Source organism: Canis lupus, chromosome 9, assembly GCF_003254725.2.
Source record: "Canis lupus dingo isolate Sandy chromosome 9, ASM325472v2, whole genome shotgun sequence".
Taxonomy (NCBI): Eukaryota; Metazoa; Chordata; class Mammalia; order Carnivora; family Canidae; genus Canis; species Canis lupus.
In genome coordinates this window covers 22,914,570-22,934,400 of record NC_064251.1, presented here as the reverse complement: position 1 = coordinate 22,934,400, position 19,831 = coordinate 22,914,570, and the positions used below count along the sequence as shown (strand labels likewise).

The following is a 19,831-nucleotide window of genomic DNA, read 5'->3' as shown; positions in this document are numbered from 1 at the left end:
GCACTAACTACATCCTACCACTTGTAGTTTAACAACAGTTAACAGAGTTGAGAGAGCTGGATGTAGCCTAGCAACAATCCAGTGAGTCTTTGATTAAATGCATTTCTTATTCTGGGCATCAGTTTATTTGTCTGTAAAATGGGAGAGTTTGACTAGTCTATGCTTGTGGTCCCTTAAAATTGTGTATATCCTATAATTCCATGTACAGCATTCTGATGATGCCTTACAGATATATGGATTTCCATCTTCCTTTTCTCCAACATTGCTCCTTTGTACCAGTCTTGGAACAGTGGCTTACGCTGCTATAGTTTGAGAGAAAGGCACCTTCTTGAGAGGACAGAGGTGCAAAGTCTCTGTGCTTCAGCCCCTACTCCACCTCCCATAATACTCGGGTCCTAATATTTGTATTTTAGATGTTGGACAAGTCACTTCCTCTTTTAGGGTCTTAGTGTCTGTTTGTAATAAGGGTTTTCTCCCCCTGAATTCCCTTCTCTAATTGTATGTATGTATGTATGTGAGCTAGAATAATTTTTGGTCCTCTCACATTCCCAGTGAGACTTTCTAGGCCTTCCTTCTCTGTTTTTCCCCTTCCTGTTGGCAGAGGTCTGGAAAGCCTCATGAGCCACATCTTGTCACTAGGTTGAATGGCTGCAGTGTAACAATTCTGCCCAGTGTTTGGCTGCCGCAGACATGGTCAAAGTATTAAGGTCCCTTTCTTTCATGGACAGTGCCCTAAGAATCTTTTCTTAGGATGAGACCTTGATATAAAAATGACATGAATATGATGTGGTATAAACAAAGACATGATGCAGCTGGTATAGAGTTTTATTGACTACAAAACAGCATGTAGCAATGGCAATCTAAAGATTGTAGTAGGAAAGTAGAGCTTTAAAAAGCTCATAAACTCATACTTTGATTCAAAAAGTATAGCAATATATTAAGATCATTATGGAATGTCTGGTGAGATTGTCTTACAGAGGAAAAAAATAAGATTCTGAGTTTGATAACTTCAAGGATACCTCTTAGGACTCACCCCTTTGTCTGGGCAAGAATTTCCATTGGGGAAAAGTAGTTCTTATAATAGGCCAAAACTTTTATTGGCCTTATGCATACTTTTCGATCTCATTCACTTGAGAAAGAATTATTCTTCCATTGACGCTCTCCTGTGTGATGGCCTTGATCTTTGTTGCTGAGGGAAAAAAGCAATGAAGAGATGACTGCCATGCTCCTCTTACCATCTGAAAAAGTCATTTGTAGTTCCCTGTTCTCAGTACCTGAAGCTTCCCTGTCCCTTCCAAAATGATCACACAGCAATATGGCAGGTTCTGCTGGGGTTAAAGAGATCTCACCAAAGAAGGTTTTTTCCTCCCACCCTCCAGGAAACAAGAATGTGTGAATAGTGTCATCATCTAGAGGCCAAGACCTGCATCTTAGATTTGTCTGATACAGAATCTAGGCTCTGACTATATGCTCTTTGGGAGGCCTTCTGGCTTCTGCATGCTTTGTTGTACTTGTATCACAGGTTCTATGAGCTAACAGAGCACTAAATACCATTCTGGACACCTCATTTAAAGATCTAGAAAGCATGAAAGATGGCTGAGAAGCCAGAGATGCTTATCATGGTCACTGTTTTCAAAGTTATGATTTACTTGAATATGTGCTTTGTTGACACACCAGGAAACTGATTCTAGACCAAAGGGAAGATCTAACATTAATAGAGATACAGGGAAAACTTTGTTAAATCAACCTCTCCAACAGTAGAGTAGGCCACTCCATCAAGTAATGGGTTCCCTGTTTCTGGACACGTGTAAGTAGGCTAACAGACCATTTGTCAATATCTTGCAGAGAAGTAGCAGTTAGACCAGCTGCCCATGATGGTCCCTGAAACCCTGATTCTCTGAATCTAATGCCTTAGAACACTTTTATCACAAACTAATCAGAAAAGTGCCACTTGTACCAAACTATGGTTTCTTAGAACTTTTCCATGAGATATTAAAGGCAATCTGAGAAAGTAGGGTTCCCAGGTCAAGGATTTTTGGTAACACCAAGTTAAGCAAGTAAAACTTTTGATAGTTCTTTCTCTTTTCTGTTTCTTTTCTCCCTCACAGGAGTGCCTGGTCTATCTTTAACTTACTGAAATGCATGACTGTTCATGAGGAGGATAGTGGTACCTAGCATTTCAACCATTTCTGGTCATGGGACACATTTTTTGTAATACACAATTAAAGTCTCACAGAACACTAATGTTTAACAGAATGTAGTTTGGTAAATTATGTGAAATAATTTTCTTGTAATCTAGCAGTTTATTAAACAGACCCCATAACTTAACAGAGATGTAATAATATGAATGATCATTGCTATCTATTTTATTGCTGGCAGAGGACTTGCATGTGTATTATTGAAGACAATACTGAGAGCTCACTTTTTTCTTTTTTATCTAATTTGAGTTAATTCAAAATTCCTTGCCATCTGGGGTAAAATAAAAATCGAACACAGGATATTTGGGAGTACACTAAGGATTATGAGTACTATAGAATGAATAAACATGTTGATTCATTTTTAAAAAAGTAGATTCAAACAATGAAAGAAAATTTTACCTTTAACACTTGACTTCGATTCCTCCATTGTCCTATAAAAATGATAAGAATTACAGCTCATTCTAGTGTTAGCAACAATCATAAAAATTCCTCAAGGTGAACTAACTTCCTTTGCTTGCTTGTAAATTCATAGCTCTTTAATGAGGATAATTGGCTGAGTTCTGTAGTCTCAAGTTCATGAGTTCATGGGAAAACCTTCCTGGATCCAGAAGGAAGTGAGTACTGCCTCCCACTGACCTTAGGACCAAGGGAAGTCTACCAAACTACCTCCATTCTTTCAGCTGGCTGCAGGCTTTGCCTCCACTGGGATCTTTTTCAGGGTCTGGGTTTGAAGCCTGGAACCCTTGGGCTTTTCAGACTGTTCAAAGTTTGGTCTGATAGTCTTTTATTTATGTATTTTTATTTAATTTTATTTTTTAAGTTTATTTATTTAAGCAATATCTACACCCAATGTGGGGCTCCAAGTCACAACACCACAATCAAGAGCCTCATGTCCTATTAACTAAGCCAGCCAAGTGCCTCTATGTATTTTTTTAAAAAAAATTCTAAAACTTTTTTCTTGGGTCATAGAATGCATGTGTCCTTTTTTCCACCCAGACAACTATTGTCATTTCCCAAGTTGCTCAGAAATGCCACATTGAAGAATCCAGACTTCTCAACCTCTTAGGAATCTTCTTATACTGTCAGACTAAAATATCCTTCCAACCTTCTGGGCTTTTTGTTTTGTTTTGTTTTTGGAGCCAAAATTGTATGCATTCCCAGTGGGAAATACTATAGCCAAGCCTTCCTAGTTGTTTCTTTTTGGAGATTTTAACATATTAATTTTAACAATTGACTTCAAATCTTAGTACCCTGGGAATAGCTGATTAATTCATACTTGCTATTTAATGAGATACAACCTGATTTAAATATCCAGAAGAAATTCAACATAAACTTTTCTTTCTCTGGAGTGATGATTGCTAACAGAACTCTGAGGTATATGAAGGCACACACAAAAACTCAATGTTATTTTGTCCTCCTCCCCTGCCAGCCTTTGCCTTACCCCTCACTCTCTCCCTCCAGAAGCTGCTGGTAGGTGGCGATTTCCTTCTCTAGGTGGGTCTTGATGCCCAGGAGGACCTTGTATTCATTGTGCTGACGCTCCAGGTCATGGCGCAGCTGCCTCAATTCATCCTCATAGTGGGAGATGATCTGTTGCATGTCCTGGAGCTGGCAGGAGTACCGAGACTGGGTCTCTGATAACATGTTCTCTAAAGCAGATTTCTGAAAGAGGATATGATGTTTCTTCCATTAATTGGCTGATAGCTTGGCTGCTTCAATAATGTAGGCTTACTGAGTAGTTGGATTATACTGATCACTCTGGTGGCTTCTGGGATGCAAAAGTGGGCACCTGACAGACTCACAGGTTTGGGGCTTGGGCAGTGAGGAGTGCACGAAAGTCAGAATTTTTGAAGCCCATTTCTTTGTGTTGGGGAGCTCTTGGCAGCTTTGCTATGTTCCTGCAGTGTTTATTGAGTATGCTACTCATTTGGGGTTGGGCATACGCTGCCTTGCTCTGATTTATTCTTTACCTCCTCATGCTTATATTTTATCTGTGGCCATATAGAAAACTCCCGGGAGAAATAGAAACTGGGACAGCTGTCTCTTTGTATCTTCAGAGAAGGGTCTCAAGTAGGGATGCTGGATAAAATAGCACCTAGCTAAATTTGAATTTCAGATGAGCAATGAGTAATTTATTAGTACAAGTATGTCCTAAAAATTGCCTCAATATTGCACGGGACATACTTATACTAAAAACAAAAAAACAAAAAAAACCCCACACCCTTTGCTTTGTATTTGAAATTCAAATTTAACTGGATGGCCTATATTTCAATTTGGTCAATCTAGCATCCATAGTCCCAAGCAATGCTCATTGATTATGACAATGATAATGAATTGTCATTATTGAGGAAATCCTAAAAGCTGCACAATGAAGTTGCCACACTAGGATACGGAGAACTGAGATCAAGACCCTGTTCTGTTTGGATTTCCCACCCACTTTTCTGGAGTGTGTAACTTAAATCTTCAGGAGAAACTCGCAACTATGCTGGATAATCTCATTTGCTTATGGTGTTAACTTTCACAGGGCACTTAATGCTGCCTGGCCTGCACTCATCACTCTCCTGTTCTCCCAGAGGGCTACTGCATTCCTTCTCCTCTGTCCTTAGATCCCCTCCTCCCTCTCCTTTCTTTCAGCCCATGGCCTTGCTTCCTGTCTTGAGGAAATGAAAGCCATCAGGAGAGGATCCCAACAAGTTCCCAACATTACTTCCACTCACACCCATGAGCCTGTGTCCAAGTTCTTGCTCTTCTCCTGTTACAATGCATGAGCTGTCTGTGCTCCAGTCATTTGAGCAATTGCCCACTTTCTTGTATCATTAATATTTTCCTCTCTACCAGATTCTTCCCATTGGCTTTCAAATAGAATAATTTCTCCCACCTTAAAAATTTTCTCTCTTGAATCCATATCTACATTTAGTTGTCATTCAATTTCTCTGCTCTCCTTCACCTATAGCAAAGCTCCTCAAAGTGTACAGCTTCTCTGTATCTGCTGTTCCAAATTCCTTTAGACTTCCCTCCAAGGGACAAGCTACACAGTCTGACCCCACTTTTACCCCAAGGGTCACCCCTTCCCTTTCCTCCTCTTCTCTCCTTTGTTCTTTCCTTTGTTCATTCATTATGGACACATTGGCTTTCCTGCTATTCCTCCAACCCAACTGACATACCTGTGCCTCATGGCTTTTGCATTTGCTGTTCCCTCCACCTGGAACCCTCTCTCCATAGCCATGTAATGCACCTGCTCACCACTTCTAGGTTTTTGTTCACCTTAACAGTAAAACCTTTCCTGGCTACCCTTTTTAAATTGGCGGCTCTATATTTCAGCATGCCTGACCTCCTCACTCCATGCTTCATTTCTTAGTAGCACTTTTCTCCATCTCACATATATATTATGATCGGTCATCCAAACTAGAATGTAAATTCCCTTATTATAGAATCCTTAGTATTTAGAATAGTATCAGATAGTAGAATGCATAAAAATGAATGCAAATGTCTTGCTGACCTCACATGGTTGTTGTGAAATACTGCATGTCCAAATGCTTTGAAAGCCATTAAACACTGTAATTATTTCTGTGCTCATTATTATCACCTTGACAATGTACCTTTTAAATGTCTGTTTACCATCACTTATTCCTAAAACATAACAGTAATTTACCATGTGTATCTCCAATAGAATGAACCAATTATTCTCCTCAAGATCAAGGGCAGAGTAGCACTTGGAAATAATATTGATAAATGATTAGAAGATTCAAATGGGAATCAAATGACAGATTTCATTTAATGATTTTGAGTGCTTGTGACACTCATACAAAGCATTTTACTAAAAACCATGAAAATTATAGAAATGACTTAGAAATAAGAATTTATAGTTTACTGGATGATATATAGAAATGACTTAGAAATAAGAATTTATAGTTTACTGGATGATAAGACATCTATATATATATATATATATATAATGGACAGAGCACTACTTTGGAGTCAGACAGGGCTGGATTTGCCACCAATTCATGTTGACACCAGAATTTCTTTGTATTAGGGCTTCAGGGGGCATCCTGGTTGTAAGTGGGGAGAGTACTGGTGAGATTATGAGGACGTACTAGACCCCCCACACTTCTCCTCAAACACCAGGTGGTTATACCACTGGCCACTTACTATTTGTATGACTTTGGACAATTTATCTGGAGCTTTGGTTTCCTCATCTATAAAATGAGAACACAAAGACCTGCCTGGAAAGGTTAATGTGAGGATTGATGGCAGTTAACATAATGAACTCCCTGGCATACACTGTGGCACAAGGTAGAAACCTTGTGCCACAATAAATGATAGCTCTTATTACCATTATCATTTTGAACAATCTGGATGGAAAGTGGGAAGTAAGAAATGTCCCAAGGGAGTTGGAGAGAGAGGCCCAGGCAAGAAATCAAGAGAGTCAAGAGAAGTCAAGGAGGAGGTGGTACCTGACCCTAGCTCAGACTCACTCTGTTGCGCTGTGCCTGCAGGTCAATCTCCAGGGCCTGGAAAGTGCGCTTCAGTTCATGGATGTCACTTTGGCTACTCTGCACAGTTGCTGGACTGGCCACCTCCTGGGCCATGGCTGCTGCCTATGAGACAAGCAAAGGGCAGAGGCATTGGCATTGGGACCACATGGAAATGGAACCTTTGGGAAGTTTGAGCACCTTTCCTTTACCTGCTCTTTATACCAAGTGTCCAAGTCTTGATGCTTCTTCTTTATTATAAATTCATATTCCTGCCTCATATCCTCCAGGACCTTAATCAGATCTTCTCCTGGAATTGTATTCACCTTCACATTGACCTTGAAGTCATTTGGCATATGATGTTCCTTCATTTCCTGTTTAGTAATAGAGAAAGAAAATGAACTGGCTTTGGTAATCAGAAGACCAGAAGTGTGTTGACTGGCAGCAGTTAACAGGTCTTTTAAAAATTCAGCTCTTGTGGTTTTTTATTCTTTTACTGGTATGGTTTGATTTCTTAGTTATTATCTTATTCATTAATGGCAAAACATCGTATATTTTTCTATTATAACCTTAGAAAATAAAAAATAGCACTAGATTAGATAGGTAATCAAATGGCTTCTGTGATTATTGAATTAATCCCTGTTTGGGGGATCCCTGGGTGGCGCAGCGGTTTAGCGCCTGCCTTTGGCCCAGGGCGCGATCCTGGAGACCCGGGATCGAATCCCACGTCAGGCTCCCGGTGCATGGAGCCTACTTCTCCCTCTGCCTGTGTCTCTGACTCTCTCTCTCTCTCTCTCTGTGTGTGACTATCATAAATAAATAAAAAATAAAATAAAATTTATAATCCCTGTTTGGAAATGTTTCACAAAGAATTATGCTTACATAGCATGTAAAGCACTCTTCATCACATGTTCATGGGTGAAGTGATGGCACAATTCAACAGTTTAACATTTCAGATTATAGGCTAAGGCTTTCAGGAGGCATTCCAGCAACCCAAAGTCAAAAGGTATAAAGCCTTTTAATATCTTGTCAATGCATTATGACTCTGTAGGGCTGGCACCCATAGAATATCACGAAAATCAAGAAACCGTAGGACAGGTTTAATTTACAATCATTGTCTAACCAACTGTTCAGAACTGAGGTTCTTTGATGTTCATTAGCAATTTTGTTTGCCTAAAATGGGGATTGCTTTTCTTATTGCATCAGAGTCTCAGGGACTTCAGATGGATGGTAACTTTTTCAAAGTCATTTAAATGCTTATGGAAATTAAGATTCTTCAGTTTTGCCACTAGTTTTATTTACCTTGGTTAGTGGCAAGTTCTCTTTATTCTACTGTCCTCCAGTTTTTTGCACATTGGGTCAACGAAGGAAGTTCAAGCTCATGCATTTATTCTTACAGTACTATATTAACAAATAAGTCGAGGTAAACATTGTGTATTAGCAAAATTGTTGACTGATTTGTCATTAATTATGATTATATTTTGGCTGTTGGATTTGACACTGAATAGATAAGCCTGAAGCTGGAAAAATTAGATGTTTATATGGTTCCTTATAATTACTTAGGTTGAAGGACACTAGGACCGGCATTCAGATGATGGTTTCTTCTGGGCTTCTGGGCTATTGAATCATCGGAAAGTGCCTGTTAAAAGCTGTGCTAGTTACCAGGAGGTCCTGGGTAGTCCTACCTGCTCATGTCGCTTCTTCATGAGGATAAGCTCTTTCCTCATCCCCTCAACCTCCTGTTCCAAATCTGTTGTGACAATGGTCAGATCATCCAAGGTCTTTCGGAGACCTTCAACTTCAATTTCTAGATCTTTCTTGAAGGAGTGTTCATTTTCATACCTTTGGTTGGAAGGAAGAGAAGAATACACCTATTGTTGGAAGACTATGGCCTTGTAAGGATTCACTTCAGTCTGGAGGTGAATCTCTTAGTTTTTAGGTTTAATAAGAGCAAATGAACATATGCTGCACATCTTTCATATGTCTGTTTCATGCAGGTTTTTCTGTGATGAAGACTTGTTAATAACAATGTTGTTATGTTTTTTTTAAATTAGGATGAAATAATAAACAGTCCTATGCCCATCACTTAGACTCTAACTGTTAACATTTTGCTTCATCTATACTCTATTTTGTATTTTATTTTATTTTTTAAATTTTATTTATTTATTCGAGAGAGAGAAAGAGAGAGAAGCAGGAGCCTGATGCGGGACTCAATCCCAGGACTCCAGGATCATGCCCTGGGCTGAAGGCAGGCAATAAACCACTGAGCCACCCAGAGATCCCCTATTTTGTATTTTAAACTGAATTATAGACATTACAACACTTAACCCCTAAGTACTTAGGAATATATCTTTTAAAAACAAGAATTTTCATTAAGAATGAAGCAAAAGGGGGCACCCAGAGCTCAGTTGGTTAAGTGTCTAACTCTTGGTTTTGGCCTTGGTCATGATATCAGGGTTGTGAGATTGAGCCCTGAGTTGGGGGTCTGTGCTCAGTGCAGAGTCTGCTTGGGATTCTCTCTCTTCCTCTGTACCTCCCTACCACACACTCTCCATTTCTCTCAAATAAATAAATAAATCTTAAAAAAAAAAGAATGAAGCAAATGTTAACAGCTGTTAAATCTAAGTGATGGGCATACTCTTAATTATGGAGAACAAACTGATGGTTACCTGAGGGGCAATGGGTAGGGGAAACAGGTGATGGGAGTTAAGGAGTGCACTTGTGATGATGAGCACTGGGTGATGTATAGAAGTGTTGAATCAGTATATTCTACACCTGAAAGGAATATGACACTGTATGTTAACTATACTAGAATTAAAATAAGAAAAAAACCCCAGTTTTCTAAAAAAAAAAAACAAAACAAAAAAACCCAGTTTTCTAAATAAGCATAATTACATTATCACACCTAAAGAGCTAATAATAACTCTTTAATATCATCTAATTCTTGGTTCATATTCAAACTTTCCCATGCTACAAGGTGTATTTTATATCTAGGTTGTTTAGAGTTCAGTCAAGTATTCATTCCTATTATGCTTTTAATTATATTTTATTAAGATGTTACATGTGGCTAACAGTGAGATAAGCTTTCCTTTAGCAAAACAAAAACAAGAGGAACCCCCCCAAATAAAGCAAAACAAAAACAGCAAATGAAAACTCCCCACAATATGATGAAGAAGGAACTTACTTGAGGCTGAAGTCATCCACTGCCATCCTGGCATTGTCAATGAGAAGAATGATCTGAGCGTTGGTCAGCTTGCCATCCATGATCTGTAAAACACACATCAAGAGTCATTTAAGTCAGACACACTTCCATGGGAGAACTGCATTTCTGCTCTGTACTTTCTGGGTACACACTTGTTAGCATAGATGCTGTTCTTTTCTGGCAGTGGAAAAACAAGTAATGCAATCAACAAATATTGAGCACTTACTAGGTACAAACCATCAGAATGATTTTTAAAGTACGAACATGGTCCGCAGCCACTTCACTGTCTTTTTTTACCCTAAGTTTAACAGACTAGGATTGGTGCATTCTAAGAAGAATGACATTGGAAGGGGGAAAGACATTGTTCAAAGTGCCTTCTGACTCTCCAGTGCTGCGAACATCTTAGTGTTTTGTTTCAGCTCATCCACATCTGACGATGTTAAAAAAGTTTTAAGTTATAATCCTGTTTTTATTGTGACTATAAGTCTGGCTCCCTTAAAGTGCAGTAGTTATTTTAGATGAACGTAATTCTTCTTTGCAGTAGCATTCATGTTGCAGTAGCATTCATGTTTCTGATCAGTGACACTGAGCAAAGTATCAAAATATCACTGATATTAGCTTGTCAAACTGATTTTGAGTGAATTTTATAATAGTCATCACATGCCATAATTATTTTTTGTTCAAAGTGACTATAACCATTCACAAAACTTGTAGATAGGTGTACATGTTCATAAATTATTCCATGATGAGAATGCCCTAATTGTAGCTATTAAAATATTAACTGAAATATTTTTTTGGCAGCTTAATAAACTTTAACTGTGGTAAAGCCTTTGGTTAAGACTTGTACTGGGTGTTTATATACTTTTGGACCTTAAAATGAAAAATACTGTTGAAAGTTTCTACTTGGGTAACTGTGCTTATGTATATGATTTGTAAATTCTTCTAGGCAATTTTAACAAGTAGTGCACATTTGATATATGTCACTCTCTTCAGAAAATTGAGTGGAAGATGTCTGAACATCAAAAGTGTAATACTACTTACTTTTGTACCACATATTGTGCTGAACTAGGAACTGGAGATTTTCTTTTTTACTTGCTTTACTGACCATTAGTGTGAACTTGGGCCAGTCACCCTGTTCCCTGGGTTTCAATTTCATCATCTGTTAAATAAGGAGTTCGTAGTAGAAACTACTAAAAATCTTAGCTCTAAACTTCTGTGATTTAGCTGGAGGCAGAGAATCCTGTGACATTCTCATCATATTTGAAGAGATAATTCTTTTATTTAGAAAGGATTTCTTTTAAGGCTTTATTTATTCATGAGAGAGAGAGAGAGAAGGCACAGACACAGGCAGAGGGAGAAGCAGGCTCCGTGCAGGGATCCGGACGTGGGACTCGATCCCGGGTCTCCAGGATCAGGCCCTGGACCCAAGGCGGAGCTAAACCGCTGAGCCACCCGGGCTACCCAGAAAGGATTTCCTCAGGACAAAGTTATACCTCAATACAAAGGCATCTTTTAAGGATCCACTCTTTTTTTTTTTTTTAAGATTTTATTTATTTATTCATGAGAGACAGTGAGAGAGAGAGGCAGAGGGAGAAGCGGGCTCCTCGCAGGCACTCGATCCCAGACACGGAGATCACGCCCTGAGCCAAAGGCAGACGCCCAACCACTGAGCCACCCAGGCGTCCCTAAGGATCCACTCTTATTCAAAGCTCCATTGATTACTTGGAATTTGGTATCATGAATGCACAATAGCAGGATTCAGAGGTGATAATAACACTGTGTCTGGAACTCAAAGGGCAGAGATTGGGGTCCTGTTCTCCCACCTACTAGCAGAGTGACCTTACTGAATCTCAGTTTCTTCATCCATAAAATGGCAATAGTGATAATAATAGTAGCCACTTCATCAAAGAGTTCATGAGAGTTAGATTAGAAGAGATTAAATACAATAATGTTGTAACATAGTATAATCTGGGCATACTGTAGACACTGAAGAATTAGTTGAAACTATATATTAATTTAGAAAAATGTAAAATGTTTAATTTTCTTTTATAAAAGAACTTTTGAGAGGACCTACAGATGGCCAAAAGACACACAAAAAGATGCTCAATATCACTCATCATAAGAGAAATGCAAATGAAAACCATAATAAGATTTTGATGGAATCTTGTCTCACATTTAGATCTTTCATCCATTTTGAGTTTATCTTTGTGTATGGTGCAAGAGAGTGGTCTAGTTTCATTCTTCTGCATGTGGATGTCCAATTTTCCTAGCACCATTTATTGAAGAGACTGTCTTTATTCCAGTGGATAGTCTTTCCTCCTTTATCATATATTAGTTGACCATAGAGTTGAGGGTCCACTTCTGGATCCTCTATTCTGTTCCATTGATCTATGTGTCTGTTTTTGTGCCAGTACCACACTGTCTTGATGACCACAGCTTTGTAGTACAGCCTGAAACCTGGCATTGTGATGCCCCCAGCTATAGTTTTCTTTTTTAAAATTCCCCTGGCTATTTGGGGTCTTTTCTGATTCTACACAAATCTTAAAATAATTTGCTCTAACTCTCTGAAGAAAGTCCATGGTATTTTGATAGGGATTGCATTAGAAATGTAAATTGCCCTGGGTAACATTGACATTTTCACAATATTAATTCTGCCAATCCATAAGCATGGTAAGGTAATACCTCACACCAGTCAGAATTGGCTAGTATCAGAAAGACAAGATATAGTAAGTGTTGGAGAGGATGTGGAGAAAAGGGAACCCCTGTGCACCGTTGGTGGGAATGTAAAATGGTGCAGCCACTGTGGAAAACAGTATGGAGGTTCCTTAAAAAATTAGAAATAGAACTGCCATATGATACAGTAATTCCACTTCTGGATATTTACCTGAAGAAAAACTCAACAATTTGAAAAGATGTATGCACCCTTATGTTCATTGCAGCATTATTTGTAGGAGCCAGGATATGGAACCAACTTAAGTGTCCATCGATAGCTGAATGGATACAGAAGATGTGCTATATATATGCAATGGAATACTACTGAGCCATAACAAAAATGAAATCTTACTTTTTGCAACCACATGGATGCACCTAGAGGGTATATGCTAGGTGAAATAAGTTAGACAGTAAAATACTATAGAAATAATAATTAAGTCAGAAAGACAAATACTATATGATTTCACTTGTATGTGGAATCTAAAAAACAAAAGAAATGGACAAATAGAAATAAACTCATAAATGCAGGGAACAAACTGGTGGTTGCCAGAGGAGGTGGAGAGAGGAGTGGGTGAAATAGGTAAATGGGATTAAGAGATGCAAACTTCCAGTTATAACATAAATAAAACATGGGGATGAAAAGTATAGGGAATATAAGAAAAAGGAAAAAGGAAAAAGCTTGCACTTTTTGTAATGAGAGCCAATGCCTGTATAGGATAAAGTCCAGGTTCTGTATATTGAGATGTATCTTCAAACTTCTGCTGTTCATAGTGGAAGATAACCAGGCTGCTGCCCTGCCCAACTTTTTTCTTCTCTTGGTGTATTCCAAATGGTACTATGACTACTTCCTTTGCTCTAAAAAAGGATTCTGTAGATATTTCCTTGTCTCCCTGCTGCAGTGCTGCTTAAGGATTTTCATACCAATGCTTTTCCTTCCAGGCTCTTTATTCTTCCATTGTCTAAACTCATAGGATATGTAGCTCCATTTAGGAAAGCCCAGGGGCCCTGTGCACTTAGGTGTTGATTGACATCCAGGGAAACCAAACAGTATTCCCAACATGGGATCAGAAAATAAAAAATACAATCTGTGGGCTTATTTGGCTTTTTTGAGTTAAACTGATAATTTATCTGTTGTAAAACCCACCAAGAATCTGACTCCCCCCAGTCAGCATTCTTCTCAGTGTACGTGAATAGTGAGTTCTGAAATGTACTCTATAGAGAACACATTTATTTATTTAAAAATATTGTATTTATTTGAGAGAGAAAGCACGAATGGGGGGAGAAGGAGAAGCAGGCTCCCCACCAAGAAGGGAGCCCAATGTGGGGCTCGATCGCTGGACCCTGGGATCATGACCTTAGCCAAAGGCAGATGCTTAATTGACTGAGCCACCCAGGCACCCTAGAACACGTTTAAAAAACCAAAATTATTTCCTCTGTTCAGGCTTACTTGGTATAATATTATGATATAGTCACTTTTTCTGGGACATCCTTCACAGTAATGAATGTATTATGAGGATGGATTGAGACATAATTTGTGAAGCATAGGTTTTGCATTGTGTGTTGTCATTAATCACGAGGATTCTCCCCTAAGGCTCTGAGTTCATTCTTTTAAAAAAAATGGAGTTGGTGTATTAGTATAGCATTGTTGCTCCAGGGTGTATAATCTTGTTCCAAGAAAAAGAAAATAGGATTTTTTAAATAATGAACCACAGTGCCAAATATAGTACTATTGAGAGCATTCTAAAATACATGTATCCTTATGACCATGTCTAATTCGATATTTCAAAAGGATTGGATTAATTTTTGAACTAATTTTCTTATAGATCTTTTGAGTAATATTTAGGATTCCTATGGTGGGACAAAAGGATACTATATCTGCAGATAGCATTTCATCAGGCCTGGGAAGGGGTTGACCCCTATATTGTAGTGGGTTATCATATTCTTTGGGCCTCTGTTTTCTTGCCTGTGAGTCAAGGAGGTCACAGATAGAATAACCTCAACTTCAAAGAATTGTTTTCTTCAAACATGAAAAAATGCAATTAAAATAAATCTAGAAAAGAGTGGAATTCAAACCTGAATTTAATTGATAACCCAGAATTTAAAGTCAGAACCCAGAATCCTGGGGCAAGCCCCCACTCACTTTTCTCAATTCTGTTTCAAAGAATTTAGGCCACCAATCAGTCTCAGTCTCCTCATCTATAAATTGGGGGTAAGAAATGAGATAATGTGTATGAAATGTATGTCATAGGATTAGCAGTGCATTATTTCTACTAACAAGCAGCACTGTTTTTGTAGAAGATAGGCTAGTGAGCACCATGCAGTGTGGAAACTGTGAGACCATTAGAAGCAGATCTGAGTTAGTGGGTGACGGGCATTGAGGTGGGCACTTGATGGGATGAGCACTGGGTGTTATTCTATATGTTGGCAAATTGAACACCAATAAAAAAATAAATTTATAAAAAGAATCTCATGCCTGCCTCTTGCTGGTGGCTTTTGGTGGCAACGTCACACCTCTGAACTCCAGGGTGTTTACAGGGTCATTGTAAGAATTGAATAAGGTAACATCGAATGTTTCCATCAGTGCAAAAAGCTCTTGGATGGTGTCAATATGTGCATTAAAACATCCAACATCAAGGATGGTATACAGGAAGAGCCCAATTAATACTTTCCTCCCTCTTCCCTGTTCCCTCCTCTCTCCTGTCAGTTAGTGAATTATTTGACTAGGTTTGACCTCATGTTTATTCTGGAAGTTAGGTTCTCAGCTGTCCATTTGCAAAAAAACTTCTGTTCTCTCCATTCTAAAACAAAAGTAACTTTATTTATGAAAAAAAAATTATGATGAGGTTTGTTGAGTCACCTTGTTTTTTCCATAAAGACAACCATGTACTATATAGTTAGGGTAATTACACAGTCAGTTATTAGGTTGATTATTCAATAATTAGGGTTCATTATGAGGACAGATTTATGTTATCTTGATTGGTCTTTTCTACATTCAAGCAAGGACAACTGAGGGTTGAGAAATAATACTGTATAAATATTGGAAACCCTTTCTAGGATGGGTAAAATCATGATCTTATGGGGAATTTTCTGGGACCACTTTACATAAGAGGAAAGTTACATAGCTTTAAAAAATAACTTGTGAGCTAACTGGATTCCCTCCACTTCCAGTATTGTTAGATGTCTCGGAAGATAGGAGCTCAGCTTTTTTTTTTTTTTTTTTTTTTTAACGTTTGGGTGAAAATTTTTTTTTTTTTTATGTTTTAAAGAAGTCTCCATAACCCATCCTAACTATAAGATTCCAAAAATTATGCTCATTTTATTATTTTTTTCTAGCAATATGCCCTTTCAGAACTTGGTGCAGGAGGAACTCAGAGCTTCTAGTAGCCCTCAAAAGGAAATATCCGGGGATGTCAGAATGATGTATCTGCCAAAGCTAGAGTGACAGCTTTTAGGTACGATCTCCGAGAGTTAACTCAGCCTTTCTTCTGTGGGTAATCATGCTGTCGCCAGGACTTTTGAGGTGGAGCAGAACTGATGTAATGAGAAAGTAAATGCCCTCTTGTGTCTTGTGCACTGAGCATGAGGAATGAATACCATGATACCGGCCCTTATCATTACTATGACATTACTGGGTCATAACTGATACTGGACAGCAGCAGGTTGCCCTACATTTTTTGGATTCTCTGTATAATTTATGTATAGAAGATGAAATACACAAACCAGGCTTTCCCGAGTCCAAAAGGTATAACAGGAAAATATCCTCAAATACCTTTGTTCACAATTACTTTCAGCTCTTTTGACATTTTCCTGGAAATTGTCTTTTGTACTGATTTCTCCTCCCATGGCTCTCTGGAAATGCAGCCCCCTCTTGAGTTCCAGGGGCACCCACAATCTTACCTGCTCTTGCAGGTGGCTGATGTTTTCCTCATACTGGGAGTAATTTTGCTTACTGCCAGGATCTCTCTGCTCGTGCCACTTCAAGATGCGACTTTCGAGCTTCTCGTTGGCCTCCTCCAGGGCACGTACCTTGTCCAGGTAGGAAGCCAGGCGGTCATTGAGGTTCTGCATCACTTCCTTCCCACTTGCACCCGGGAGGGAATTGCCTTTTCTAGATCCCCAAGGCCCTCCAGGAGGCAGACACCTTGGTGAGCTGAAGGAAAGGGAGATGCGGACACCCCCAGCCCCCCCATGGACACTGGGAGCCCGAGGGAAGCTCCCCAGCTGGCCCCAGCTGCCTCCTGTGCCACGGAGGGAGCCTGAGGGGGTCTGGCTAAATTTATGGCTGGAGTTCATGGTCCCATCTGTGTTTGGTGCAGGGCTGGGCTCTGCTCTGCTCCCTGGCACTGCACAACTGAGCCGCCTCAGACTGCCCTGGATGGTTTTATGCCCTTTGCTGTGGGAGTTTCCTTCTCTGACAACTGTACCAACAAGATCGTATCATTGTGCAACAGGTGTTTCCTCTTGGCCAATCTTGAAGTGCCCCTGGGCCTTCACACACATTGTTGTTGTTTAGAACCACATCAATATACCAGTTTGCTGCTCCCTTCTAGTTGTAACCGGGAGGTGTGGCCCACAACATGAGGTAGGTATTAGTCTCAGGTGCCTTTCTAATCTTTCTGTGGAAATTTTCCTTTGACTATTTATTTGAAAAGGATCAGACTGAAGTTTACAAAAAGGCTATTTGGTGTAGTATAGATTTGCTTTGAAAAAGTAGACGTTAACAACACAGACACACACACCCTCCCCTGCCCGAAATAAACAAACCCTAGCTCTAAAGCTAGGGTGGGAGAGACTCCCAAGGGAAGAACCAGATCAGAATCTCAGGTCCTAGAATAAAAATACTCATGCTGAGGAAATGGAAAATGTTCTGAGTATCTGATGCCTTTGTGGCAGTTACTGTTTGATGGAAAGTAATTTCAAAGGATCATTCTTAAGAACAAACCCTCAATTATAATTAATTAATGAATGACCGAGCCTTCCACTTCCAGGGTGCCTTTCATCCCCAGCACACCTCAAAACCAAACAACCCGCCTGCACCAGGACTTCCTTGGCCCCTGGGAGGAATGCAGCCTTTGGTAACTGGCCAGCAGCCCTGTCCTGGCTGAGCCCTGAAAAGGCTGGCTTCTGTGTGTCTGTGACCTGTAAGGCGATGGAGAAAAACAGGAAGTGTGCTATGGGTTGTCGAATGTGCTTGATGAATCTTACTCTTCGTCTGCCAAGGTAAAGGTTAGAAATGAATAAAGAAATAGTCTGGGGGTGGGGAGCCACGTGCTGGTTATAGCAATTAGATTTAAAGGGGACTTTGAAATAAAGTGGCAACATTGGAAGGGACTTTAGTGTACCTCCATCCAAATCAATTATTTTACAGATGTGGAAAACTGACCTGTGCGGAGGGGTGGCGAGGTGTGGCAGAGGACAGATTGTGAGCTAGAGGCAAAGCCACGGTGGGATTCTTGCCACCACACAGCACTGTCACTGAATCTTGACAGAGTCCTGTAAAGATTCTCTTCCTCATGGGATAATGGGACCTCCCAGTTTACACAGCCCTTTGATTGTCTTTATTAAATGTGCATGGCCACTCTTGATGTATTCATGCAAGGGTTATTGTCCCCATTTTACAGATAAAGAATCAAGGGCTCATGGAGGTGACTGACTTAAAGCTGATTTGCATGTGCAATGTAATTCAGCACATGAATTTGTAGGTGTCACTGCCTTGGTCTGCTGTTTCCACTGCTTGGATTCTCACTGCCTGACTGCCCACACCTGCTCCCTTGGCTTCCAGACATAGTTTAAGGGCTATCTCTTTCCACGATCATTTGCTGAATTTTTCTGTACAAGCCGGGTGCCCTTTCTATGAAGAAACCACCTGTTCTGGATCCTTGGACCCTCTGGAGGGGCAGAGAGTCCTCACCCCACTGTGGAAGCTGGGAGGCCCCAACTGAGCCCAGCTACCTTCTGTTCTTGACTCCACCCCCATTCTTTCACTCATCAAGTAACTCATAATTCTGTATCTGTCACACTTCTCTGGGACTGCAGGCATCTTGAAAACCAGGATTATGTCTTCCATCTATCAAGTGCCAGAGTCTGGCTTCTAATAGGCATTTCGTAAATGTGTGTTAACTCAGTAATGAACTTTCTAGAATTAGGATTTTAACTCTGGTCCTCTGATAGCATCACCTCCTGCCCCTTTTGGGATTGTGAGTTGTAAAACCAGGTAGTAGGAAAAAGCCTCTTCCAGGTGCAAACTAGCCAGCCATAAAGGCAACCTCATTCCTAATTACAAATAAAATTACCAAAAGCACATCAGCTCTGCTTGTCCACCCTGGCATCAAAACCATGCAAAAGTCCTCTGGAATTTCTTCATCTCACTGTGGGCAGGATGGAATGATTTAGTCAAGACTAAAGGAAACTTTGGGGGTGCTTAGAGGGAGTGTTTAAAGTGTTCTATGGTCACTTACACCTTTGAACATGAGAAAGAGACAAAAGGGAGACAAGATAAAAAGAGGGCAAATGAGCGAAGCATAGAGACTTGTTTGAATGTGTGGTGGCAAGCAGTGCTCTGCTAGACATCGATGGTGTCTGATCATTTGTTTTGACTCAAGGTTAGGGTCAGCTCTGTGTTCACATGGACTCAGACTCACAAATGACAACATCCATCCATAGGTTGTGCAAGGGCCAGTCTGTGCCCTGTCTCCTGAAACACCCTCTCAATGACTGGCGATGGGAATGATCATTTCCCTGTGCTTTGCAGGCATGTCTGAAGTGGCAGTGACCTATTAGCCCTGTGAATTTGGCCCATGCGTCATTTTATATCAGTGTGTGGGAGTTTGGATTTATAGGAGTTAACCTCGAGCAAAATACTTCTTGTATTATAGCAGCACCAGGGCAGGGAAAAATTGGTGGTGCCATCTGAGAAGACTGAAGAGAAGTCACTTCTTCTAGAACTATTATGCAAAGATTTTCCTCGTAGCTCCCAATCTGTAGAGCTCCATTGGATTATAAAAGGAATGGTGGATTTTTGTTTCTTTTTGTTGGTTGGTTGGTAAAATTATCCATGCTTATTATAAAAAAATACTCAAATAATATATGAAAGTATAAGAAAAAAGATTCTATCACACAGACAGCCATTGGTAAATCGGTGAACATTGTTTCAGACACTCTCTACCTGTATATATTGGTAGGCATATGGATGACTAGAATAGTTTTAGAAAAATGAGCTTATACAGTTTATTCTAGTTTAGAAG

The 19,831-nt window shown here is 39.7% G+C and overlaps 1 protein-coding gene across 1 annotated transcript; it reads right to left on the bottom strand.

Moving 5' to 3' along the window:
* Positions 1-807: 807 nt before the first annotated feature.
* On the bottom strand, positions 808-16,966 carry KRT23 (keratin 23). Its single transcript, XM_025439682.2, has 8 exons — positions 16,485-16,966; positions 9,858-9,940; positions 8,359-8,515; positions 6,886-7,047; positions 6,677-6,799; positions 3,640-3,860; positions 2,598-2,629; positions 808-1,189 (listed from the first exon to the last, which is right to left on the bottom strand). Exons 1-8 carry the CDS (start codon positions 16,878-16,880, stop codon positions 1,104-1,106), a joined length of 1,260 nt encoding a protein of 419 aa, XP_025295467.1. The 5' UTR covers positions 16,881-16,966; the 3' UTR covers positions 808-1,103.
* Positions 16,967-19,831: the final 2,865 nt, after the last annotated feature.